Source organism: Chelonus insularis, unplaced genomic scaffold (genome assembly GCF_013357705.1).
Source record: "Chelonus insularis isolate UGA/USDA-ARS -01 unplaced genomic scaffold, ASM1335770v1 contig_323_pilon, whole genome shotgun sequence".
Taxonomy (NCBI): Eukaryota; Metazoa; Arthropoda; class Insecta; order Hymenoptera; family Braconidae; genus Chelonus; species Chelonus insularis.
Window position 1 is genome coordinate 305,474 of NW_023276493.1, and position 24,460 is coordinate 329,933.

The 24,460-nt window shown below is 27.8% G+C and overlaps 8 protein-coding genes across 14 annotated transcripts; 5 read left to right on the forward strand and 3 right to left on the reverse strand.

The window, feature by feature from the left end:
• Nucleotides 1–19: 19 nt before the first annotated feature.
• Nucleotides 20–3,502, forward strand: Rtel1 (Regulator of telomere elongation helicase 1). Its single transcript, XM_035081386.1, has 4 exons — nt 20–278; nt 388–823; nt 915–1,443; nt 1,513–3,502. The coding sequence occupies exons 1-4, from the start codon at nt 146–148 to the stop codon at nt 3,475–3,477; spliced, it is 3,063 nt and encodes a 1,020-aa protein (XP_034937277.1). The 5' UTR covers nt 20–145; the 3' UTR covers nt 3,478–3,502.
• Nucleotides 3,503–3,607: 105 nt separating this feature from the next.
• On the reverse strand, nt 3,608–6,394 carry LOC118065847 (T-complex protein 11-like protein 1). Of its 2 annotated transcripts, XM_035081385.1 has the most exons (8): nt 6,275–6,394; nt 5,797–6,032; nt 5,483–5,602; nt 5,107–5,395; nt 4,523–5,038; nt 4,259–4,443; nt 4,017–4,183; nt 3,608–3,936 (listed from the first exon to the last, which is right to left on the reverse strand). In XM_035081385.1, exons 2-8 carry the CDS (start codon nt 5,805–5,807, stop codon nt 3,686–3,688), a joined length of 1,539 nt encoding a protein of 512 aa, XP_034937276.1. In that variant the 5' UTR covers nt 5,808–6,032; nt 6,275–6,394; the 3' UTR covers nt 3,608–3,685. The 2 variants fall into 2 exon arrangements, with proteins under 2 accessions (XP_034937276.1, XP_034937275.1); XM_035081384.1 differs by lacking the exon at nt 6,275–6,394 and having other exon boundaries at nt 5,797–6,048.
• A 376-nt stretch (nt 6,395–6,770) lies between these two features.
• On the forward strand, nt 6,771–8,357 carry LOC118065826 (uncharacterized). 2 transcript variants are annotated; one of them, XM_035081348.1, is made up of 5 exons: nt 6,771–6,878; nt 6,965–7,043; nt 7,123–7,601; nt 7,668–7,925; nt 7,989–8,357. In XM_035081348.1, the coding sequence occupies exons 2-5, from the start codon at nt 6,983–6,985 to the stop codon at nt 8,211–8,213; spliced, it is 1,023 nt and encodes a 340-aa protein (XP_034937239.1). In that variant the 5' UTR covers nt 6,771–6,878; nt 6,965–6,982; the 3' UTR covers nt 8,214–8,357. The 2 variants fall into 2 exon arrangements, with proteins under 2 accessions (XP_034937239.1, XP_034937240.1); XM_035081349.1 differs by lacking the exon at nt 6,771–6,878 and having other exon boundaries at nt 6,957–7,043.
• Nucleotides 8,358–8,375: 18 nt separating this feature from the next.
• On the reverse strand, nt 8,376–11,754 carry Dok (docking protein homolog). The gene is made up of 4 exons (XM_035081346.1): nt 10,841–11,754; nt 10,594–10,767; nt 8,723–10,512; nt 8,376–8,634 (listed from the first exon to the last, which is right to left on the reverse strand). The coding sequence occupies exons 1-3, from the start codon at nt 10,910–10,912 to the stop codon at nt 8,875–8,877; spliced, it is 1,884 nt and encodes a 627-aa protein (XP_034937237.1). The 5' UTR covers nt 10,913–11,754; the 3' UTR covers nt 8,376–8,634; nt 8,723–8,874.
• A 264-nt stretch (nt 11,755–12,018) lies between these two features.
• Nucleotides 12,019–18,443, forward strand: Tango5 (Transport and Golgi organization 5). 5 transcript variants are annotated; one of them, XM_035081318.1, is made up of 6 exons: nt 12,019–12,275; nt 12,795–13,102; nt 15,944–16,285; nt 16,455–16,964; nt 17,023–17,289; nt 17,368–18,443. In XM_035081318.1, exons 2-6 carry the CDS (start codon nt 12,953–12,955, stop codon nt 17,497–17,499), a joined length of 1,401 nt encoding a protein of 466 aa, XP_034937209.1. In that variant the 5' UTR covers nt 12,019–12,275; nt 12,795–12,952; the 3' UTR covers nt 17,500–18,443. The 5 variants fall into 5 exon arrangements, with proteins under 5 accessions (XP_034937209.1, XP_034937212.1, XP_034937214.1 ...); XM_035081321.1 differs by lacking the exon at nt 12,795–13,102 and having other exon boundaries at nt 12,031–12,275; XM_035081323.1 differs by lacking the exons at nt 12,019–12,275; nt 12,795–13,102 and adding an exon at nt 15,435–15,721.
• Nucleotides 18,444–19,390: 947 nt separating this feature from the next.
• Nucleotides 19,391–20,437, reverse strand: ND-23 (NADH dehydrogenase (ubiquinone) 23 kDa subunit). The gene is made up of 4 exons (XM_035081324.1): nt 20,365–20,437; nt 19,980–20,241; nt 19,718–19,910; nt 19,391–19,635 (listed from the first exon to the last, which is right to left on the reverse strand). The coding sequence occupies exons 1-4, from the start codon at nt 20,408–20,410 to the stop codon at nt 19,504–19,506; spliced, it is 633 nt and encodes a 210-aa protein (XP_034937215.1). The 5' UTR covers nt 20,411–20,437; the 3' UTR covers nt 19,391–19,503.
• A 324-nt stretch (nt 20,438–20,761) lies between these two features.
• Ublcp1 (Ubiquitin-like domain-containing C-terminal domain phosphatase 1) lies at nt 20,762–22,049 on the forward strand. Its single transcript, XM_035081361.1, has 2 exons — nt 20,762–21,051; nt 21,133–22,049. Exons 1-2 carry the CDS (start codon nt 20,892–20,894, stop codon nt 21,909–21,911), a joined length of 939 nt encoding a protein of 312 aa, XP_034937252.1. The 5' UTR covers nt 20,762–20,891; the 3' UTR covers nt 21,912–22,049.
• A 179-nt stretch (nt 22,050–22,228) lies between these two features.
• On the forward strand, nt 22,229–24,459 carry eIF2Bepsilon (eukaryotic translation initiation factor 2B subunit epsilon). The gene is made up of 2 exons (XM_035081357.1): nt 22,229–23,099; nt 23,174–24,459. Exons 1-2 carry the CDS (start codon nt 22,386–22,388, stop codon nt 24,425–24,427), a joined length of 1,968 nt encoding a protein of 655 aa, XP_034937248.1. The 5' UTR covers nt 22,229–22,385; the 3' UTR covers nt 24,428–24,459.
• Nucleotide 24,460: the final 1 nt, after the last annotated feature.

Here is a 24,460-nt window from a genome sequence, read left to right on the forward strand (position 1 = left end):
GCGCCAAAACTTCTGAACAATTGTTATTCAGACTTTTGTTTAATTATTTTGCTAATCATTTATATTTATATCGTATGGATTGAGAAATTAATGTTTAAATTTAATAAGAGATGATTGATTGATTAATTAATTACCTTTATTAACAATGCCTGACATAAATATAAATGGAGTTATGGTCAATTTTCCTTTTGAACCTTATGAGGTGCAAAAGGTATTTATGTCTAAAGTACTTGAATGTTTACAAAATAGGAAGCATGGAGTACTTGAATCACCAACAGGTAATCAATAATTATTTATATTTTATTAACTTTCAATGACATTGTTTATTATTTAATTTTTTTTATAAGTTTTGAGATTTTTGAGGTTATAATAAATTTAATGTAATAGGAACTGGAAAAACTCTTTGTCTTTTATGTTCATCCTTAAGTTGGTTGATGACAAGAAAAGCTCAGGTACAAGCACAAGCTCTTTCAGGAGCAATAGAATCATCAGAATTTGGAGGAAAATTTTTTGAAAGATTAAAAAATGACTTGGCAAATGCAGCCGGTACTCCTTCAGATGCTGGAGCAAATAGTGCTTTATTCAATTGGGCAATGCCTAAAATTATTTATGCATCTCGAACCCATTCACAGTTGTCACAAGTAATGCAAGAATTAAAACGGACTGCATACAAACATCTTAAAGTGGCAGTCATTGGATCTAGAGATCAACTTTGTATTCATCCAGAAGTATCTAAAGAGCAAAATTCTGCTGATAAAATACACCTTTGTCAACTTAAAGTGCGATCAAGGACTTGTTTGTATCACAATAATGTTGAACTAAGGTATATTTTTCATCTATTTATTTTTTTCTCATCAATATTTAAATTATGCTCATTTAATTTTTAAATTAATTTGTTTACTTATTTATTCAAGAAAAGATGATCCTGTATTTAAAGATAAAATTTGTGATATTGAAGACCTTGTGAAGGCTGGAAATAAAATGAAATGTTGTCCTTATTTTATGGCTAAAGAATTAAAACAAAGTGCAGATATCACTTTTATGCCTTACAATTATCTCTTAGATCCAAAAACAAGAAGATCTCAAGGAATAGATTTACAAAATCATGTTATTTTACTCGACGAAGCTCATAATGTTGAAAAAACATGTGAAGATGCAGCTTCTCTTGATCTCAGCAGCACTGATATTGCACTGTGCATTGACGAAATAACAGCAGTAATGAAGCGTATCGCTGACGAATCTACAAAAGGTGAAGATGGCGATTTTAATTTTGAAGACGGATTCAACGGAGAAGCTCAAAAAGATTTTACTGCAGAAGATTTATGTATATTAAAAAGTATGTTTTTATCATTGGAAAAAGCAATTGATGAAATTACTTTAAGTAAACCCGAAGGAGATACATTTCCTGGGAATTATATATTTGAGTTATTACAGAAAGCAGAGGTAATGTAATTCATTTTATTTTAATACGAATGATTTGTAATGTATTGTCTTTTTTTATTTTAATGATAGTTGACACGAGGAAAAGAGGTGTTAGTTGCTGATAAACTAGATAAAATCGTTTTATGGCTTTCGACATCATCTACATCACCCTTTGCACGTACGGGTCGAGCTTTACAGAAGTTCAGTGATTTTTTGCGAACTGTATTTAGCACAAAATCTAATACTGTCAAACTTTACAATGAAGTAAAAGATTGTTATAAAGTTTATATTAGTTTAGAAAATACGTCGAAAAATAGTAGATCTGATGGATGGAATACAAAAAAAGTTACCAAAAAGTCTGATGGAAAAATAATCAATTATTGGTGCTTCAGTCCTGGTTTCGGAATGCGTCAATTAATTGATCTTGGAGTGCATTCAATTATTTTAACAAGTGGAACGCTGTCACCATTGAAGCCATTTATATCTGAGCTTGGAATTCCTATTGATGTACAGCTAGAAAATCCACATATTGTCAAAAGCTCACAGATTTGTGTTGGTATTTTAAATCAAGGTCCCGATGGTCATCAACTCAACTGTTCATATAATACTCGAAGTGATCCAAAATATATCGCAAGCTTAGGTCGAACGGTTTATAATTTCAGCTGTATGATTCCCGATGGTCTTCTCGTTTTCTTTCCTTCCTATCCAATTATGAAAAAGTGTCGAGATGATTGGCAAAATTCAGGACTATGGTCAACAATCGCTCAAAAAAAGACTATCTTTGTTGAGCCCCAGACCAAAGATGGCTTTAACAATGTAATTAATGAATTTTATGAAAAAATACGAGATCCACAATCTCGAGGTGCTATTTTTTTGGCAGTTTGTCGTGGAAAAGTCAGCGAAGGCTTAGATTTTGCTAATGCTAATGGTCGAGCTGTACTGATAATTGGATTGCCTTATCCACCGATGATGGATCCTAGAGTAATGTTGAAGCAAAAATATCTTGATGAAATACGACTAAAAGATAAAACTGCTCTTGCGGGAAATCAATGGTATCAATTGGAGGCATCTCGTGCTGTGAATCAAGCTATTGGTCGCATCATCCGACATGTAAATGATTATGGAGCTATAATTTTATGTGATTGCCGCTTTAACAATGCTGCATTTAAAAGTCAATTATCTGCATGGCTTCGACCCTATATAAAAAATTTTTCCAATTTTGGAAATGTTACAAAAGAACTTCGTGATTTTTTCAAAAATATCGCTGTTAATTTTCCACATTTGGCCGTACCTACTGATCAACGATTGCCTTCCATTAATTATGGTGAATCTGATCAAGGATTTAAAGGAGACGTAAGAGTTTTAGAGACTCAATCTTTGAAAAAATTAAAAACAGAATCCGATTTCCAAGAGAATTTTGACATAAACTCCTATAAACAATCAAATAATACATCTAGTGATCCTGATAAAATAAATTCAAGTCAATCTGCTAATGTTGCAGGTTCTAGTAAATCAACAATAAATTTTGTGACTACCAAAGTGCAAGGAAATTGGAGTAAAACAATTGAAACTAGATCACATCAAGTAACTAAGCAAAGTTCTGATGAACCTGCATTAAAAAAACGAAAATTAAAAATTCAACCAATTAATATAAAATATAGTCCTGAAGATTTAAATGATTTTGTTGACAATATTTCAGATTCTACTAATGTTAATATAAGTAGCTCTTCTGCTAATGATGAGCCAACGAAAAGTTCTATTAATGACAGTAATCAAGACAAAAAGAAAATAGGAGAAACTTATTTGAAAGCAGTCAAAAAATCATTATCAAAAGAAAATTTCAAAATTTTTGCACAAATGATTGATGCTTATAAAAAGAAAGGAGATTTCGATCAATTAATTAAAACTTTAGAGATAATTTTTTTAAAAAATACCGGTGTTGAACACTTATTTTTAGGTTTCAAAACTTTTTTAAAGAAACAACATATTGATCAATTTGATGAATATGCAAAAAAATCAAATAAAAATACTAAGTCTTCAACTATCTCAACGTGATATAGAATAAATGTTATTCATAATAAACTAAACAAGTATTACAAAATTTAAATTGTATAATAATTGATTATCATGTATACACAGAATTTTTATAATTCATCTTTTATAAAGTAAGCAAAAAATTATGTGTATGTTAATTAACAAATATATATTTTTTAATGTAAAAATAAGATTGATTAATTTTTTATATTCTATAATAATAAATGTGTTAGGCATCTACAGTACCATTATTCTCATTTTTTACTGAACCTGATAATGATTTTTGTCTAGCAATCTCCGTTGCTAAGATATCATGATAATATTCTGAAAAAACACTTCGATTGTGTGCAACGATAATGCAAAATTGTGCAGCAATAGCTATTAATTCTTCTTGAAGCGATGACAGACCCAGGGGAACTTGCAATGGCGCTGCATTCTTTGATAAAATTGTTTTTTCGAGAAATTGTCGAATTCTCAGATCTACATAAATAAATATAATTATATCGTTTTTTTCCGAATTTACAAAAAATTTAATTTTCCAATACAGATAAATTACTCACTGACGAGTGATCGAATCCGATGATCTTCGTTAATTAATTCCTGTATTTGTCTGTCCAGAATACTCTCAACCTCTTTATCCAATTCTTTACCATTCATTTCAGTTAGGATTGAGTTAACATCCTGTTTTACTTGAACAACAATATTCGGCATTGTTTCTGTTAAATCTCTGTAAGATAAATATAAACAAATAAAATATTTATTTAATATATCAAGGCTTGATAACAAAAAAAATAATATTAACTTATTCGAGTGTACAGAATCTAAAATAACATCAAGATGTTTTTTAATATTTTTTTTCAATTTCTCTGCTGCTTGGGCTGTCATTCCAATTGTACTGTTACAAATTAAAATGATTGATCCTATGATTGTTAATCGATTGACTTTGTTTCTTAATTCTATAAGTCTTCCTTGATCTAGCATCAGGGTCTAAAAAATTAAAAATTATAATTTTAGTAAAAAAAAAAAATTTTTATGATTCATTACTCCAAAATAATAAAACAATTACTTCTGCTTCTGGACTTGCATTCCAATTTAATAAATCAAGGTAAGCCTCTGCTAAGAGATAATGAGTCACTTGCTTGATTCCATCTGCGTTTGACGCATCAGATATTTTTTTTTCGTTCAAATATTTTAATAACCATTGTCTGGTATATTGTAAACCATCAGCTTGTACTTTTAAAAATTCAGCAAATTTTTTTTTCTCGTATTCTATGCTTGATGCTACTATATTTGGTCGCATCATTTTAATTGTAAAATTAGCTAAATCCAATTTCATTAATTGTAAAGTTTCCATGATTCCTTTGAAAGTTTCAAGAACATCAGTACATTCTGATAGCTGACGTATTCTTTCGTCTCGCACCGGTGCACATACTTTACTCATTATATTTAATACATAAGTAGAGTATCGATGAAAATCTAGAACTCCTTTCTCTGCCTGTTGGCTAATTAAATCGATGTCTAGCACTTCTCGTAGATTATCACGAATTTGTGTATGATGCGGGAGTACTAATTCCTCTAAACTCTGAAATAGTAATAAACAATATATAGTAAACAATGAAATGTATTATTAAGAAAAAAAAACTCATTTACTTCTTTGATTTCTCGTAAAAGCACCAAACTTTGGCTGAAATTCGGAGGATTTTCTTCTAACTGCTCTTTAAGAAGATTCCAAAATGCTTCATGAACTATTTTCTTAACTTTCTTTTGAATACTGTTGCTCTCATCATCATCATCTAACTTTTCAAGCTTGAAGTTATTGTCTAGAGCGATTTCATGGGCCAATGCCATATTTTTTATTCCATTCGCAGCATTTATAATCTCATCTAGAGATACAAACTTGGGTGGAGAAGCTGCTGTTAGAAAGTTGGGTGACCATTCACTGAAAACGAATGGATATAGTGAATTAATTAATTATGTTTAATTACTGACGGTATTACTATAATGAAACTGAATGTTTTTAAATTACGTTTCTCTACGATTGTTTTTCGGAATAGCTTGACTTGATGAAGGTGACTCCCATTCCATTGAGGAGACAGAGTTTTCTTTTTCCTTTTCACTACTCTTGTCTTGAGTTTTGTCACTGTAACTAAAATGAAAGTTCAAAGTTAAATACTATGTACCTGAATAAATTAAGTGGTCCTTTTAAAAATAAAAATAGCTCTAATTAAGAAGTTTTTAAAAGTAATTAAATTTATTAAACGTAATATATATTATTATGTTAATATAAATATGTAAATGAAATTTTTTATGATTAATGAATACATAATATCTTCAACTTACTTGTTAGACATCGTGAACAACGAATTTTAAACACTAAACACATCAAAGTTGTTCGGTTTCAATTGAAAAAGAGGTCAAATGTGAATTCTAAAATAAGATTAACACTTGCTGGGAGCTGTAACAGTTGTTTTCATTATCCAGAATTTTCGAAATCACGTCAGTTTTTTATATGACTGAATTTTAGGCTGCTCGTTTTATTTATTCAGTTAATAATAGATATAGGAAATGTTAATATCCTTTGTTAGTCAGCGTAAATGACAGTTTGATACTGGTCTGCCATGAATTCAATGTCAGGATTTCCATAAACGAAAAATTTAATGGCTTTCCTGTTTTTTCTTTTTTTATAATTTTCTGCAATTTAAAGATACAAGATAAATTTACAAAAACGTAAAAAACGTCATTATTTTAAAAATATATGATTTCAAATTAAAACAATATCAATTGAATATTCGTTTTCGATTGGTTTTAATGCTCCAACATTTATCAATGATTGTTATTTAATTTCTTCTTGGCTTCATTATTTCACAGATATACACTGTTTTTTAACATCATACTGATCATTGTTTTCTTTCACTAATAACACAGAACTTATTTTGTTCAACAAACAGAAACATCAACAGCCGCCCTCCCACGTCAATCTGAACAAGTATTTAACATCATTTAATTAAATTATCAATTATTAGTAAAAACAATAAGGCAGTTATCATTGATTATCGACAAATTTAAATGAATGTAATCCTTTTATAAATATTCAACAATTTAAAAATCTGTTCTATTTTAAGAAATTAATATCATGCATTACGAATATTATTTTATCATAATTAAATAACTCTTTGTTTGCATCACATATCATACTAATTATAAATTCATTAAATACCTGTAAAAAAAGCAATTATAATCATATTATAAAATAGATCACTTAGTAATTGATGTTTAAAAGAATATTTTTTATTTCAAAAAAAAAATAACAAATATTGACATCAATAATGTTTCTATCAATTATTTTTATGATCCATGAAATAATAATGAGTTTTTCAGTGTTTTCTATCAATGGAATCATTATTATACGCAATTAAGAACAAGTATATATATATATTTCTTTAAATGGTATAAATAGTTGACAAACAATAACTTTTTTTTTATTAATAATAATATTGACTCTCAACAGTGTCTATTTTACTTTATCATGGCTCCCCATTTTTACCTCATTTTTGTAGCAGTTTTAGTTGCACCGCTATTAGCAGCAAGTAAGTGTTAATACATTATAAAAATGATTTTATAAAATTATTATTAATAATTACTGAATTTTTCGTTTATGTTAATCAGGAATAAAAAATAATGAACCGGCTGTAGATGTTATGGGAGGTAAAGCTTGGGCTCAATACAGAAGAAGATTTCAAAATGTTCCAAACTTACACGAACAATTCGAAAATCCTGGAAAACTATTTGACCATGTTATTTCACAATTTAATACTCAAATAAAAGGAGCTGAAGCACCAATATACCAAGCAGCTGATGAACAACGTGAAGTTTGTAGCTTTTATTCTCAGAAAGATAAATCTCCAGTTCAACAGTTATCTACATATATGGCTCATTATCCTAGAAGCTCTGGCCAAGGTTGCACTGCTGTATTCATAAACCCAGAGTATGTTTTGATGGACCGAAATTGCTTGGCTGATGAGAAAAATAAAAAAATATTTCTCGGAGCTGGAACTGTGGAAAGTGGAGATCAACCCAGATGTAATAAATTCCATCCAGAAGCAGAAGTGATTGAATTCATTAATAATGATGTAGCACTTTTAAAAGTAAGTATATGACGATTTGCTTCATTTTCTGTGATTTATTTGTTTATATTAAATTTATGTATACAGATCTCTCCTGCTCTGGAGCCAAGTTTGTCAATGAAAGTTGCCAATTTATCCTCTCAAAACGTAGCTCAAAATGCAGTCATCATAGCATCTGGTTTACCAAACAGCGAATGTCCAAACTTTAAAACCTACAATCAATTTTCCAATGGTATTCTGTCAGTTACTGATTTTAAAAATTGTCCAGGACTTCAATCAGATGAAATTTGTGTTGAAGCCAAAGGATCATTCATGCATGCTGAAGGACGACAAATTGAAACTAGAGTAAGTAATTCGTTAAAAATCAATGAACTATTTACTTAATTAATGAGTATTAATTTGTTTAAGGATTATCATATTCAGCGTGGCTCACCTGTGATGGATAGAAATGGTAACCTAGTAGGATTTACGAAATTTTCGTGTACACAATTCGGACCAGTTCAAAGTATCACACCGTATGTATCACAAATTAACACAATTATAAATAGTAACATTTCTCCTTCAACTACGCCAAAAAATCGACTACCAATTAAGCGTTATCGACATTCTCGTGCTATTAATATTTATTATTAAAATAAAAACTTCTTTGTTTCTCAATATGAATAGTTAATTTATTTTATAAAAATTTTTGGAGTAAAAATAAGAGTATATTAAAAACGAAAAATTTACAATTTGTATATATTGATTCTTATATTATGTTAAAAACTGTAAACAATTAATTGTAAATTGAAATAAAATTCCTATAAAAATAAATAATTTTAAAAAATATGACAATTTTTTCGCATAATACTCTTCACAATTCAACTGGTGTACAAATATAAATTTAATCTTTTACACATCTAGTCTATAGATAATATACAAAATGAAATTAAGGCACTTTGAGCAAAAATATATTTTTAAAGTTGATGAACTTTTTGTGGCACATTGGTTTCTTTGATCACCGGTATTGTCAATTAAATTAGTACTTTATTTCTTTATTATCATATCTGTAAAACTTCAATTAAATCCATTAATTAAAAATAAATTTTATGCATTTTAATCTAACGGTCTTATAAAAAGTAAAAATAATCTTGGAAGCTTACCGATAAGTATTTTAAAATATTCACTCTTGATTCATGATCTACTATTTGGGTTAATATATATATATACATATACATATATATATTATTGATACTATAAATTTAATAACTGCAACATACTATAATAGTATCGTCAATAATAAAAATATTCTTCTTTATACTCGTTTCGGTTTTGATACAATTGCGTATTCAGTATTATTAAACACTTCGTATTTTGGTTCTGAGGTAGTATTTTTCTTCCTAATAACTCCATAAATTGGAGCATCATTGACTTCAGTAGCAAGACCATTTTCTACAAAATCATAATCATTCCAAGCAGTATAAGATTCTTTTGCGAGAGTCATTGCTGGATTGCTCGTTGAAGAAATACTTTCGGCGCCACTACTGGGAATTACATTTGGTACTTTATATCCAGGATTATTACAAATACTAACTTTATGTGACGGCCCAATATGTTCAAGCTGGTCATAATTAGTAGTAGATTCATTTGATGTAAACAAATTATTATAAACAATTGATGTAGGAGATGTACTTTCAATATGACAAAATGATTTAAAATTTCCACAAATGTTTCCATTATTTCGTTCTTCATCATCTTCGTTTTTATTGTTATTTTGATCATCTTTGTCATTATCGATGTGATTAGTATGAATTTTATCTTGATTTCCTTTAAGGAGATGATGATTGCTATCATTAACATCATCATTTGTATCACTATCACTGTAACTATGAATAATCTCATCAACAGTACTTTCAAAATAACCATTAGCACTGTTTTCAATTTTATTTTTTTCCCTATATTTTTTTGAATTACTATTACTACCATCTATCCTATAGTTCTCATCATCATGTACTGTATCAATTCCATAAGTTTTCCATGCATCACTACGTATTTCTATCAAATCATAAGGATGTTTTTCACTGTCACTTATATTATTTTTATAACTCAATTCTGGAGATGAACCATAATTAACTATTTCATATCTTTTCTCATCACTCATAGCTTCTGATTGTTCTAAATCAAACATTTTTCTGCTTGTCTCATTTAAAAAGTGTTTTCTTGGTGGTTTAACTGGTCTTGGTTTAATTATTGGTGGTGGAGGGTGAATAAGTGATACAGATTCCATACTGAATGCTGATGAATTTGTAGATAAAATAGAAGGTTTTGAGGAATTTGGTATTGAATTGGTCAAATCATCGATAAAATTTGGTAAATGTAAATTTTGAGTAACTGAAAGTGGTGATCTTGAGCCAGCTTCCATTGATAAAACATCATGGTATTGCATAGTACTAAGTTCTAGCCCACCTGTAACAGATCTTTGTCCACAGTCTTCATGCTTTTTTAAGAGTTTTTTCATTGATTTCATTTTGGATGAGATACATTTAAATATTTCTTGTTGATTGTTGTGCTCTAGTTTAAATAATCCTTCACCAGATTCACAATTACGGCCTGCTTCAAATGTAAACGTTCCATCTCTGTATCCATATTTTCTAATATATCTAAATGGCCAAGTAAACAAAACTGTATCACCATCCATGAGTTTCATATGAATGTCAGAAATAATCAAAATATAATTTTTTGCATGTAATCGGCATCGTTTCGATGCGGCAGTTTCAACAAGTTGAACAGAAAAAATATCATCACCAGTAGTACAGTATAATTCATTTTCTTCTTCAATTATTTGATTCGAAGAATCATCATTAAAAGCAACTTGCTGAAGAATACTTATCCATTCATGAGTTTCAGCTTCAGTAAGACAGCCAAAATAACAGGTGTTTGCTTTTGTAAAAATCTTGATTTAAAAAAAAAAATATTTATTAATAAACTTCATTATAGAATAACAATAAAAATATATAAGTTTGATGACACTTACTGTAAATACTTTAGGTTGATTATATGGACTTATTTTAATACACTCTTCTAATGTGATAATTTTTGGTGAAGTTTGTTGGCTAATAATATCATCCTTATTATCCCAAATTTCTAATCTTTTTACACCATATTTGCTTGATTTAAACAATTGGCAGTATTTCTTTTGCCATGTTCTCTGTGAGTAATAAAAAATTAAGTTATTCTACCAAAAAAATTAAGTTTTTTGAATAGTAAATAAAAATATATACCTTAAGATGACCAAGTATGCCTTGAGGAGGACAAAGCAAATATCCTTCTATCACAGACTTTTCCATTTCCATAACTGTTAACTGGCAATTGTTTATTTTAACTTATACTCATAATATCACGTTTATTTTCACAGAAAAGCAGAGAAATGTTTCTTTCACTTTGAATATTGTATTTAGAAAAATAATTCAATTCAAAATGAAAATTAGGGAAGGTAAAATATATTAATATAAAATATTTCAAGTGCTACTTAAGTAATTATGAATCATCACTATGCAATTGTACTTATTGAAACCATATCATTGCTTATCATTAAAAAAAACTAACATTCTTACATAGAGTACATAATACACAGCTGCATAAATATTATTAACATACTATACATCCTGGTGTAATTATTATTATTATTGTTGTTATGAGACCTTTACTAACGCATTTAATATTATTACTTGCTTTTACTATTCACTTGGAATTTTTAGACCACACGCAAAAATTACGTTTCGCAATTGAACATTTTTTTAGAGTACAAAATATCTTATTTGGTATACCTAACATCACAACATATTATTGGAGTTGTTTTAGATTGAATTTTGGAAAGAAATATTTCTATTCCATTAATTTACTTTATTCTCTGTAACTTAATCGAAAAATAATTAACGACGAATAACAAACTTTTTTTTTGTTCACAATCAAGGATTAACTTCAATCCGTATGTGATTAACACCAAAGGTATTTTTATTTGATATTTATTTGAAACCGGTGTAAACAAACAACGTTTCTCTGGGACACATGTTTTTCAAAATAGCTAAAAATACAACGATTCCTTTTGGAAAATTAATTGACAATATTATATTCAGTGCTTATTTTCATTAATGTTATCGCTGTAGACGACATCCGCCATGTTAGTACTTGAAAACTAACCTTTTATGCACATGCAAAAATTATTATAAACAATAAATGTAATTAATTCATAATATAAATGTTTGAATAAAATTTTGTAGGATATTACATGAGTAAATTTGTATATGTTTATTTTTTTTTTGCATAACAATGTCCAATAATAAAAAATAATTTTCTACTCATCAGCAATAGTGCTGCCGCAAGTGATCAAGTTGAAAACTAAAACATTTTCATAATTTCCCATTTACTGGGTATTGTTTTCCTCAACACCATCAGTTGAACAACTATATAAATATATTTTTTTCATGGTTGTGAGTTGAATAAATATTTCTACAGTGTCAAAAGTTAAGCCATATGGCTCACGTTAGTGTACAACTACATTTAAATTATCAACGTCAGTAAAATCCCTCAAATTAATTAAATTGAGACATACTAAACTGACGTGGTGATTTTTCGTTCGGACTTATTATCATGCAGTTGACATGAGCTCAATAGTTAACTTTATTAATCCATAGACTGATTATCGTGATCAAAAAAGTAAGAAATTTTAAATAATACAAAATTTGTTTTTCAATAACCTATAATCATACTTAATTAGCAATAGTTTTTTTTTGACTTAATGATATAATTATTTTATAGTTTTACGTCATCAATCACATTTCAAATTTGATGTACGTAATACCTGTAAGATATTTCAAACAAATTACATTATTCATCATTCATTATTTTTCAAAAATCATATTTATGTTTTTCCTGATAACTAGCTTGTCTTATCTGTATTATTTGTTCCTTACATATACTTTTTATTTAAATTTTATTCTTACACACATCAACCCATACACGTCCACCGTTTTCTATACTTCACCATATTTTTTTACACTGCAATTAACAATTAATTCTAACTGCTGAAGGCCTTCTTGATTTCATGAAAAATAAATCACTTTAATTGGACGTGTATGGAATAATTGCAATTAAAGAATAACGATTTTTATTTTTTTATTAATTAATATAATAACACATCATTAAGATATTAATAGAAAGTAACATTTTTTATAGAAACAAGAAAGTTACAAACCAATATACACAATCAAAAAATAAAAAATAAACGTTGATTTTGATTGCAAACAACAATAAAAAAAAATTAATCATAAAACTATAATATATTCATTCAAAAACAGTACAATTGTGATTGATAATTCATATAAACTATCATAATGGTGAAAAGAAGAGTAAATAACAAGACTCATGTGGGTACATTGGAAAATGAATTAACTTCTCGTGAACTTGGATACATGACACGAGAACAACTTAAGAGTTTACTAAAGGAACGAGGGTTGCCCATTTCCGGAAATAAAGCTAACATGGTACAATTAAATGTCTTAAATGCATGTACATACTCCGCTGTATCATGTATTGCCCACTCATTTTTGAGGTTATATGTTTTCAGTTATCACCTTATTAACGGTTCATTACCTGCTTTAACAGACAAATAAATAATAAATATTTTTTAATTGCTTCTGATTATTGAACATTGTAACTCATTAATACTAATAGTTGTCATGACTTCTGAGTACAGATTATCTGGGTAACTTTGATACATTGGATAGCTTTTTTTAGCTGGTTTATGAATTAAACTTAGGTTTGAACTTGGCCTAAAACATTTTTAGGACAATCTAGGTTCATAAGATGAACCGTACCGCTTATACTTGGACACACATTCAAGTACGATGCCAAGATATATGGTAGGAGTAATTAATTTTGTTTAGTACTTAACATTTGAAATGAATAAAATATTTTAACTATTATCAATGCTGAAGGAAAAATACTTTATAGATTTTCTGCTATCAAAGTTATCCAAGATTGGCTGTATAAACTAGAACAATTCATCCTATAGCTAAAAAATGATGAATACACGATTTCTCCCCCCATTTTATCATCATCATAATTCTTAACTTCACGTGGCATACAGGTGAAAGTGTTCAAATCTTATATGACGTGGAGATTAGCACAACATCATTCTCATTGTGGTTGTTGAAAATTTAATTATTTTTTTTCATGCACAAACATGCAATCAAACTATGAATTTTTAAACTAAAAAATATTCCAGGTCATTGATTTTTCAAGTAAATACGATTGAAATTCAAGTACTGGAATATTTTTTATTTTGATAGAAATTCAAATAGATATTCATGACTTTTATACATTTATTTACTTGAAAGTCGTAGTAAAATCAGGTTGAATATTTTTTTTATAGATAATCAGTTTATTAAAAAAAATCCTACTTTGCAAAAACTAACGGTATTTTAATGTAAAGAAATCTCGTTCATTTGAGCTATCTCCTTTGATCGGTTAATGAACTTGAATTTTCCATCTTGCTAAATTTATCCAAGTTCTTTGTATAGCATAAATCCATATATAAGTTTAAAAATTTTATTTCTATATTAAGAACTTCTTTTTCAATAAATAATAATTGTCAATTCAAAGTTTATTGACTAAATTAAACAATTTTTATTTAGTTTATAATATTGATGTGTGTTGGTACATGGATCTGGTTATAATTTAATAACCTACATTATGCTGCTAGGTTGACTGATACATGAATGGATAACGAGGTTCGTGTATCAGTGATTCTCAGTTATTAAAGTATCATGCGATTTATTTATTTATTTATTTTTTGCTTTGTTTGAATACATAATTTAATTTCACAGATAAATCATGATTTGTTAGAAATAAATTAAAACAATAATCAAAATATATATTTTTACAAATTACAAAGAAACTATTTAAAAAGCAGTTAAATTAGAATGAATTACTTATTAATTAATAAATATAACTATTTAAATTGAATTCAATAATTTCATTATAAATTTATTTAATAGAAGAATTTTTGGAGTTTGAAATCAAACAATACGTTATAACTTAAATGGATTATCTAGTACTTTCAAATATTTGATTGAAAACAATTCTACAAATATTTTTTTTTATTAATGAAATAAATTCATGTAAATTTCACTTGTAATTATAAATAAGCAACTTTTGAAATTGATTTGAATTTAATCAGTAAATAATATATCCTTTTGTAAAAGTTTGTTAGTATTAAATATCAACTGTGCTATTATATTTTTTCTTTTTTTCAATCTATCTTTTAACCTGATTTCCAAGTATAAATAGTATATTAACAAGTAGTGTATCACTTGGCCTCTTCTCCTATTATGTTATGTGTTTCATTGAAACTCCTTTTGAGTAAAATTATCAGATCTATGATAAAAATAATTACATATCTCTGTATTTATCTTTGTCTAGACTATTTGTATTTTATCACTCACAATCGTTTTTCTTTTGTTTTAATTATAAATCAGCTTGTTGGCATATTTTTAATAAAATAACAAAAAATCGAGATAATTGAACTGTTTGTAATCATCATCTCAATATTTTCTAGTTCAAAATGTTCAAAAATAAACGAAAATAATACAGAAGTAATTATTAGCTATGTTTATTTACTTTGAATTAAACAATTGTTATAATTCAATGGTAAAGATAGAGTAATTACTGTAATTAAAATAACATTGGAATGAAAAAGCACTGATATTTCTATTCAAAAATGCAAACTCAAGCTAAATATGAGATTGTTTAAAACTAAACTATCTTTGGAGTAAATTTTTAAATAAAACAAACGTTTATATTTATGAAAATAAAGTATATTGTTTTTGTAGATAATTTTCAAGTTAAATACAAACACGAGTAATAACTAAATAAGACTATTCTAATTGATGTGAATTGATCGACAGACCATAGTGTTTTTATTTACATAGATATATTATCATGATAGTCTGAACTTCTAATAGCATAATGAATAAGAGGGGAGTAAACATGTTTGACCCTTGACTCAAGTAATATAGTGTAATCTCGCCATATACACGTCATGATAATGATGCCAACGATGATATTCATGTGATATCTAGTGCTTATTTCATTAATTAATAGTGAATATTAAATATTTTTTCCAATATGCATTATTGTGTTGATCACTTAGCAAAAACTTCGAATAAGTCTACTTTATCCAGTGTACTGGAGAATCATTTAGTGATAGATATAGATGTTGATGAAGTTAAAATTTATATTTTATCATTTTTCACTTTAAAATTAATCTTTAATTGATTTGTTTATGATTGATAAATATTTCAAGTGTTATTTATATTCTTCAGATAGCTAGATTGGAAAGTACAATGGAGTCAAAACAAGCAGCATCACGACGAGTTAAAGATTCAAGTAATTCAAATGGTACTCAACGATTGATAGTTGAAGAATCTTCCATAAGAAGTAGTAGTCGATCTAAACCTAACAAAGAAAATGATTCCATCGATCCAGATAGTTTAACCTTATGGCATCATCCAATTATAACTGTGAATTATTTCTTACGTGAACTATTTATCAATATTACTGACCTTATTCAACGAATATTTAGATATAAAAAAATAGTGTGGAGTATTGTTCTGTTAATTGGATTATTTATTGTTTTAAGATTTACATCTGGTCCTCATCAAGAAGTGAGTTTTATTAATTTAACTATTTAATCGTCATTATTATTTGTATATATTCAATCGATTCATAAATCTTTGATAGATGAAAATATTTCTTTATTTTTATTATAATCATCGCTAATAAATACTTAATAACTTTAATTGATATCATTAAGATTAATTATTTCTTTTTCAGATATTAAAAAGTTGGGAAAGTGTTGTTTTATGGTGGTTTTATTGGGTTGGACTTGGAGTGCTATCGAGTGTAGGTTTGGGTACCGGTCTGCATACCTTTGTTCTTTATTTAGGTCCACATATTGCAGCTGTAACAATAGCTGCATATGAATGTGGTGGTTTAAATTTTCCCGAGCCACCATATCCAGATTCAATCATTTGTCCAGTTACGGTTGACCCAACATGGACAGCAAGTATTCTAAATATAATGAGGAAAGTACGTGTGGAAGCAATGCTTTGGGGTGCAGGTACAGCTCTTGGAGAATTGCCACCATATTTCATGGCTAGGGCAGCTAGGAATAGTCGACAGACTGATAAAAGTCATGAATATGATCAGGAAGACTTGAAAGAGTTGGAAGCATTAGAAGCTCTTGAAACTGGGGAAAATGTTCCACTTGTGATGAGACTTAAATTAGCTATGAAACATTTTGTACAAAAAGCTGGATTCCTTGGCATTTTAGCTTGTGCATCTGTAAGTTGATTTTAATGTTTTGATATTAGAATTTTCCCCTGATGATGCCGTGTTCTAGATACCAAATCCACTATTTGATCTTGCTGGTCTCACATGTGGTCACTATCGTATTCCGTTTTGGACATTTTTTGGTGCAACACTTATCGGCAAAGCAATAATAAAAATGCATATACAACAGTTGGCAGTTATTATTGCTTTTAATGAAGAACTTTTAGATAAAGCTATTGGATTTTTAGCTGGTATTCCTTATATTGGAGGACAATTCCAAGGACCATTGAAAAAATATCTCATTGAACAAAAGAACAAACTTCACAATAAGAATGTGGTCAGTAATAAATTTATAAATATTTTTGAATGAAAAAAAATATAAAATTATTATTATAAATAAAAATTATTATTTTAGGGAAGTACTACAACAATATCATGGTTATTTGACAAATTTGTATGCCTTATGGTATGCTATTTCCTCGTAACGATAGTCCATGCTCTTGCCCGTAATCATCATCGAAGACGTATAAAAGCATCACTTGATTAGGAAGATTGTATAAGTAAAAGTATTTTATTAACGCCTTGAGTCTTGAAAAAATAGCACGATTGAGCTTGTATAAGTTGCACTTGATGTGTTATTTTATGTACCAAGGAGTAAAGAACATAATTGATTTTAGTTAAAATTACATGAATGTAAATATGTATAATCAATTGATATTCATTTTAATTATGAAAATAATATTTACATCAGATAGATACAAAAAAAAAGAGAAGTCATTTAGTTAAGGATTATTGAAATAATTAGTTTTTTTATCATTTTAACATCACTGCTATTGTTATCAAATTGTTTAAATTTTGATGAGTTGTCAAATCTAATGTAATTATTTAAACATAATAGCAGTGATGAAATATATACAAAACTTTCAAAAAGACACTCCATAAGGTTTATTCCTTAGCTAAGTTAATTTTTTAAAAATGATAAAAGGGAAATTTTCCTCAATCATGCTGCTTTTAGAATTACTCAATATAATAATTGCTCAAAAAAGACGAATTCAACTGAATGTTTGAAAAATCATCACTCAATAAAATATGTTTTTAATTGGCTATAAGTAATACAATTGTTTTTCCGTTTAGTAACTATTGCGTCAATAACATACGGGGCCAAAATATTCAAAATGTGTAGTGTGTAATATCAAATTAAAACAAAAAAAAATCAGCCGTCAAATTTTATAATTTAGATCCAATTATTTTATATCGAACAACTGTTTGGATAAAATAATTAATTGTCATGATTTTTAAAAAATTATCTTATACAACAAACCACATTGGTCTTAATAACACTGCTTACAACTTATGATATTGCACAGCATTTTCAGATTTTCATAATAACGCAAGGCTTACCGATTGTATTAGTTTGAATGTTTAATCGAATAAAACAATTGTAAATATAAAACAATAATAACGGTAATCAATAAAATCTACTTTTCGTTAGATTGTTACCAAACGTTTTTTTGTTTATGGTAAAAAATACAGTTTCTAACGGAATATTATACAATATGTACGAATGTATTTTACATGATGTATTGTACAGTTAACAAAATAAGATTGAATTTTTATGATTGATTTTTGTTAACAAGTTAAAATATAAACTCGTAAGCTTTCATTTTGTGATTTATAAACCAATAGAACTACATATAATTAATTGTTCTTTTATTATACAATAAAAACGAGTGAATGACGTTTTTTCTCTCAAATAAAAATTTGAAGAACAATTTTTCATAAAGCATTTATAAATAAAACATTAGAGAAAAATGTGTTATTTATAAAGTATACAAAATGCCATTTTTTATAATTGCATTTCATTGGCTTTTAGTAACTTTATAATAGGAATTAATACATGTATGGGAATTAAAGTAAACAATGAAACATTTAAGAAAAAAAAAATGTAGTCTATTGTTTGTCAAGTATCAAAACAAAAACAACGATAGATTTTGGCAAAATGTTTATAAACTTTAACATATAAACATTATAATCAACATAATAATAATAATAATAATGAATGCATATTGTCAAAGTTCTTTCAAATATTGATGAAAAATTTGTATGTAAATCATTATGAAATACACCAAATTTTGATACTGAAATAATTTGTTGATCCATTTTAAAAACTTCGAACTTCCTACATCATAATTAATTTCTTTTTTAACGGACTTAATATTATCCGGCTAGTTCTAGAAGTTTTTATTTACTTCTCAACTTATTGTTATTTAGTTTTATGTTATAATTAGTCGGATGAATAAAGTCGATTTCGAAACATTTTTGACGATTATTTTATTGCATACATTTATGCAATAATTTTTCGGTGATCTTAACAAGTATTTTTTATTATAAATTTTCGAATCAGAGAAAACATTGAAGGAGAATAACTGTAAAAACGGTTCTATGTACAACCTAATTGTTTTATATAATAATTTAAATGTATACAGATTCATACTTAAATTTAGTAGTTTTTGAACAATAACTAAACAATACACTAATCATCAGTACGTTTCTAACGATACAAATGATCTGCGTAAATGTTACTAGCAATCTCAGATTCCCATCGATCTCCATTATTTAAAAGTTTTTCTTTATTATATAATAGTTCTTCGTGTGTTTCGGTTGAGAATTCGAAGTTTGGACCCTATAAAGAAACAATAAGTATCTTTTCATTGCCAATGTACTCCAAGATATTTTAGTTATTGTTGAGTATATAAAAAAATTACCTCAACGATTGCGTCAACAGGACAAGCTTCTTGACAAAAACCACAGTAAATACATTTAGTCATATCAATATCATATCTAGTTGTTCTTCTTGATCCATCAGCTCTTTCTTCAGCTTCAATGGTGATTGCTTGAGCTGGGCAGATTGCTTCACAAAGTTTACAAGCAATACATCTTTCTTCTCCTGAGGGGTATCTGTTGAATTTTTTGATTGTTTTTAGTATGTTTTATATATAAAATATAAAGCTATTGAAATTTTTATACCTTCTGAGAGCATGTTCTCCTCGAAATCTTGGACTCAGAGGTCCTTTTTCAAATGGATAATTGATAGTAAAAGGCTCCTTGAAGAAAGCTGATAACGTAGTCATCATTCCATTCATCATTTCTCTTATATACACCGCATGATCTTCATCGGGTATCGCATCAGGCCAATGGCTGTTATCTTTTGGAGTAATAATTACATATTTATTTCGCACTGGCTGTTGAGTAATGACTCCAAGAGGCACTCTTTTTAATAGTTGCTGTGCTGTCAAGCAAAATAATTAACATATTATTTATCAAGTACATCATGCATATATTTTTTTTTTAGATTCATTATTTTTTGATAAACTTATTTTATCATTGTTAATGTTAAGGTACATTTTCTTACTTAACAGGTTATTAGCAAACTTTCCAAGTACTCGTACATTTGCCATCTTTAGGAATGACTGAAGTACACAATGGGCTATGCGATTTGAAGTAATTTTATGTCAAGTGACCAACTTTAACATACAAAATAATTAAAAACATCCAATACTTTTATATGTAACATGTATTGTTTTTTTTTATTGACAGTTGGTATTGATGAATTATAATTGCGTGGTAACTTTGAAAACAACAAAATGCTGTGTTGTATTGATTCTGAGACTAACAATTATCATTGTTTATCAATAATGCAATAATAAAAAATAAAAAAGATAGGTTACCTATTATATTATTCAATTAATAATCTATTGTTAAATATATTAAATGCAATTTATAAATTATATTAAAACAGTTGCGTGAATTTAGTCACATACGACATGAGTGACGTAGCTTAAAAGTGGCTGGCACCCTGAGCAATTTTAATTGGAAAACAACAGTTGTATTTTGCAAGTTTAAAGATAACAGTGTACTAATATTAAAATTGTTTACGAAATGGAAACTTCAAAAAAAATAACTGTAAAATGGAATGGAACAGAATATGTGATCAATGATTTACAAAACAGTGATACACTTCAAATACTAAAAGCAAGAATTTATGAAGAAACTGGGGTTAGACCTGATAGACAAAAGCTATTAAATTTGAAATGCAAAGGTAAATTAGTAGGGAAAGATTAAAACTTTTTTTTTGTTTTTTCATTTTAATAAAATACAAAAATAATATAAAATATTACAGATGATGAGCAGACAATAGAAAAATTAAATATGAAACCAGGATTTAAAATCATGATGATGGGTTCAAGGGAAGAAGATATTGCTGAAGCAAGTAAAGCACCTGAAAATATGAAAGAAGTGATTAATGACTTAGATACTGAACAGGAAGAAGAAGTAGAGTTAGAAAATATGGAAGTTCATTTAGATAAAATAAAGAAGCGGATAGAGACTTACAAAGTAGAGGTTTTAAATCCTCCAAGAGAAAACAAGAAATTATTAGTTCTTGATATTGATTATACTCTTTTTGATCATAGATCCGTGGCATCTAGTGGTATTGAATTAATGCGTCCTTATCTTCATGAATTTCTTACAAGGGCTTACAAACATTATGATATTGTGATATGGTCAGCTACAAGTATGAAATGGATAAACGAAAAAATGAAGTTATTAGGAGTAACTGATAATCCAAATTATAAAATAGCATTTCATTTAGATTGTCAAGCAATGATTTCAGTATACAGTAAAGAACGTGGTCTCATTGATGTGAAACCTCTTGGAGTAATTTGGGGAAAATTTCCGGCATATTCTCCTAGAAATACCATTATGTTTGATGATATACGTAAAAATTTTATTATGAATCCTGGTTCTGGATTAAAAATAAAAGCATTCAGAGAAGCGCATTTAAATCGTGATAAAGACACCGAATTATTAAAACTTGCTCATTATTTGGAACAAATAGCTGATGTTGATGATTTTCAAACGCTTGATCATCGAAAGTGGCAAGATTATAAAAAAAAATGATAACTTGATTATGTTTTTTTTTATAAGAGACAATAGTCAAAAAAAGAGTATTGTATTCAACTCGTAATTTTAAAAACATACTATTTCTAATAAACTACTATAGGTAGAATTAATTGAATTTTGAAACTAGCTATAAGTAATTTTTGTCTCGAATTTAGCCTTTTTTTATTATTTAATATAACAAAATGTATTCAATTACTGCTAGACAATTCAGGTATAAGTTTTTTGTATTTTTTCTGTGCATTTATAAAAAAAAACATTCAACAGAAGCATGCGCATTAATAATCAATGAATAAAAACACTCCATCTATATGTATACAGATGTATAACGAGTCTGTCGGAGTAGAGTACGTTTGTTGCATCAGACAGTTTAAGTGTTTCTAACCTTACTTTTGGAACGCAAGCCAAAGTGCAGTTATTTTTAAGTGATGAAATAGTTTTTTAAAACATATTCAATAAAAGTTTCTCTTAAAAATGTCTAAAATTCGAGCAAATATGAAAGACTCAAAATTAGAGAAGCAAGATTTGCTGCAAGCAGTCATTATAACAAATGACTTTAATACAAATTTACATCCAACGCAATATGTTTATCCAAGCATCTTAACTCCAGTGGCTAATATACCTCTTTTTGATTATATTTTACAAGCATTAATTTATTCTGGTGTCCAAGAAATATTTTTACACTGTAGTAGTCATATTCCAATGATTACGGATTATATTTCAACAATGAAAAATGAAAAAATACCAATAGGACTTATTTTTTCGGATGGATGTAGATCTCTTGGAGACGCATTACGAGATATTGATGCAAAAGGTTGTATACGAGGAGATTTTATTTTAGTACGTGGAGATGCATTTATTAATGCAAATTTAGTTAATCTTATGAATAAACATAAATTGAAAAGAGAAAAGGATAAAGGTTCCATTATGACTCTTGCTTTAAGAAACGTTGGATCAGCGAAAAATTCGATTTTGAGTGATGAAAAATGCCTTTTTGTGGCCGATAAAATAACTGATAAAATCTTATACTATAGTAAATCTGTTAGAGAAGAAAAAAAAATTAAATTTGACATCGAATGGTTTCTTAATCATGAGCAGACTAGTATCAATAACAGTTTCATTGATTCACACGTCTACATGTGTTCTTCTTCTTTACTGCCACTTTTTACAGATAATTTTGATTATCAGGTATGTATTATTTATAAAAACAAAAAAAATATTAAATATTACCTGGCTAAATAAAATACTATTTTATTTTTTAGACAATAGAGGATTTTATTAAAGGTGTTTTAATGAATGAAGAATTCCTGAATTCTCGAATCTACTGGCAATCTTTAAATAATGACGAGTACGCATTACCAATAACTTCTTGGTCAGCTTATCATACTTTGAATCGAGACATACTAGAACGTCAAACTTATCCTCTTACTCCTGACATACTTTGTCCACTTAATGGCTTTACTTTTACTTCTCGAAGTGTTTATAAGCATCAAAAAGCCACTCTAGCTAAGGGATGTATTTTACAAAAAGATGCAATACTTGGAAGCAACACTGTACTTGGAAAAAATACCATAGTCGATCGCTCTGTAATTGGTAGTGATTGTACTATTGGTGATGATGTTGTATTAGAAAATTCATATATTTTGGATAACGTAGTTATTAACAATAACTGTGTAATTAAAAATAGTGTACTCTATCCTAATAGTGTGATCAATTCTTCTGTTAAAATGGAAAATAGTATTATCATGTCAGATGTGAAGGTTCCAGCTGAATCCACTTATTCATCAAATATCGTTGAGCTACAACAAAAACAACTTGTAGTAAAAAATATAGTTAATGATGCACCATACTTATCTGATAAAATTTTATATTCGAAGATAAATGTTAATAATGATCAAGATTATGACAGTAGTGTTGAAAGTACAAGTTTCTATTCAGATAGTGAAGGGAATTCGAGAAACGAATCTCCAATACCTGATGACACTCATATGTTTTTGAGTGAAGTTATTGACAGTCTTTTACGTGGTTTTCAAGATAAATTAAACTGTGAAAATCTTATTTTAGAAATTAATTCTTCACGATATGCATATAATGTTGGAATTCGTGAAGTTACATATAATGTTGTTAAATCAATCTTATTATTACCATTACAATATTTAAATGATAGTAAATTAACGATTGATGATGCTGCTTATCAAAAAGTTCTTGTAAAAATGATCAATTATTTTAATCCCATTTTATTGAATTATATTAAATCAAATGATGCCCAAGAAGAATGTTTAAAAGCAATTGAAGATGTCTCGGATTCTTCTCAACAACTTCTCAATTTTTCTAAACATTTATTACATCTCTTTTATCAAAAAGACTTTCTTAGTGAAGAAAATATACTCAAGTGGTACAATCGGAAACCTGAAGATGATGATGAAATTTATAATACGAGACTTCGTGAATGTTTAAAACCATTTATAACGTGGTTAAATGAAGCTGAAGAAGGCTCTTCATCCGACGATGATTAATAAAGTTCGGAGTTATTTAAAAATTTAATTTGA

Excerpts from the sequence above, each read along its gene's own strand:
- Rtel1 (XM_035081386.1), top strand. The coding sequence starts at position 146 with ATGCCTGACATAAATATAAATGGAGTTATGGTCAATTTTCCTTTTGAA. Across the intron at positions 824-914 it reads CACAATAATGTTGAACTAAG|AAAAGATGATCCTGTATTTA; the intron begins GTATATTTTTCA and ends TATTTATTCAAG. Across the intron at positions 1,444-1,512 it reads AGTTATTACAGAAAGCAGAG|TTGACACGAGGAAAAGAGGT; the intron begins GTAATGTAATTC and ends TTTTAATGATAG.
- LOC118065847 (XM_035081385.1), bottom strand. Across the intron at positions 5,039-5,106 it reads TTTTACGAGAAATCAAAGAA|AGTTTAGAGGAATTAGTACT; the intron begins GTAAATGAGTTT and ends TTACTATTTCAG. Across the intron at positions 4,184-4,258 it reads GATTCTGTACACTCGAATAA|AGATTTAACAGAAACAATGC; the intron begins GTTAATATTATT and ends TTTATCTTACAG.
- LOC118065826 (XM_035081348.1), top strand. The coding sequence starts at position 6,983 with ATGGCTCCCCATTTTTACCTCATTTTTGTAGCAGTTTTAGTTGCACCG. Across the intron at positions 7,602-7,667 it reads ATGATGTAGCACTTTTAAAA|ATCTCTCCTGCTCTGGAGCC; the intron begins GTAAGTATATGA and ends TTATGTATACAG. Across the intron at positions 7,926-7,988 it reads GACGACAAATTGAAACTAGA|GATTATCATATTCAGCGTGG; the intron begins GTAAGTAATTCG and ends AATTTGTTTAAG.
- Dok (XM_035081346.1), bottom strand. The coding sequence starts at position 10,912 with ATGGAAATGGAAAAGTCTGTGATAGAAGGATATTTGCTTTGTCCTCCT. Across the intron at positions 10,768-10,840 it reads GCATACTTGGTCATCTTAAG|AGAACATGGCAAAAGAAATA; the intron begins GTATATATTTTT and ends TATTACTCACAG. Across the intron at positions 10,513-10,593 it reads ATCAACCTAAAGTATTTACA|ATTTTTACAAAAGCAAACAC; the intron begins GTAAGTGTCATC and ends TTTTAAATCAAG.
- Tango5 (XM_035081318.1), top strand. The coding sequence starts at position 12,953 with ATGGTGAAAAGAAGAGTAAATAACAAGACTCATGTGGGTACATTGGAA. Across the intron at positions 16,286-16,454 it reads CATCTGGTCCTCATCAAGAA|ATATTAAAAAGTTGGGAAAG; the intron begins GTGAGTTTTATT and ends TTTCTTTTTCAG. Across the intron at positions 16,965-17,022 it reads GCATTTTAGCTTGTGCATCT|ATACCAAATCCACTATTTGA; the intron begins GTAAGTTGATTT and ends GCCGTGTTCTAG.
- ND-23 (XM_035081324.1), bottom strand. The coding sequence starts at position 20,410 with ATGGCAAATGTACGAGTACTTGGAAAGTTTGCTAATAACCTGTTAA. Across the intron at positions 20,242-20,364 it reads GTTTGCTAATAACCTGTTAA|CACAGCAACTATTAAAAAGA; the intron begins GTAAGAAAATGT and ends TTTGCTTGACAG. Across the intron at positions 19,911-19,979 it reads GGAGAACATGCTCTCAGAAG|ATACCCCTCAGGAGAAGAAA; the intron begins GTATAAAAATTT and ends AAAATTCAACAG.
- Ublcp1 (XM_035081361.1), top strand. The coding sequence starts at position 20,892 with ATGGAAACTTCAAAAAAAATAACTGTAAAATGGAATGGAACAGAATAT. Across the intron at positions 21,052-21,132 it reads ATTAAATTTGAAATGCAAAG|ATGATGAGCAGACAATAGAA; the intron begins GTAAATTAGTAG and ends AAAATATTACAG.
- eIF2Bepsilon (XM_035081357.1), top strand. The coding sequence starts at position 22,386 with ATGTCTAAAATTCGAGCAAATATGAAAGACTCAAAATTAGAGAAGCAA. Across the intron at positions 23,100-23,173 it reads CAGATAATTTTGATTATCAG|ACAATAGAGGATTTTATTAA; the intron begins GTATGTATTATT and ends TTTATTTTTTAG.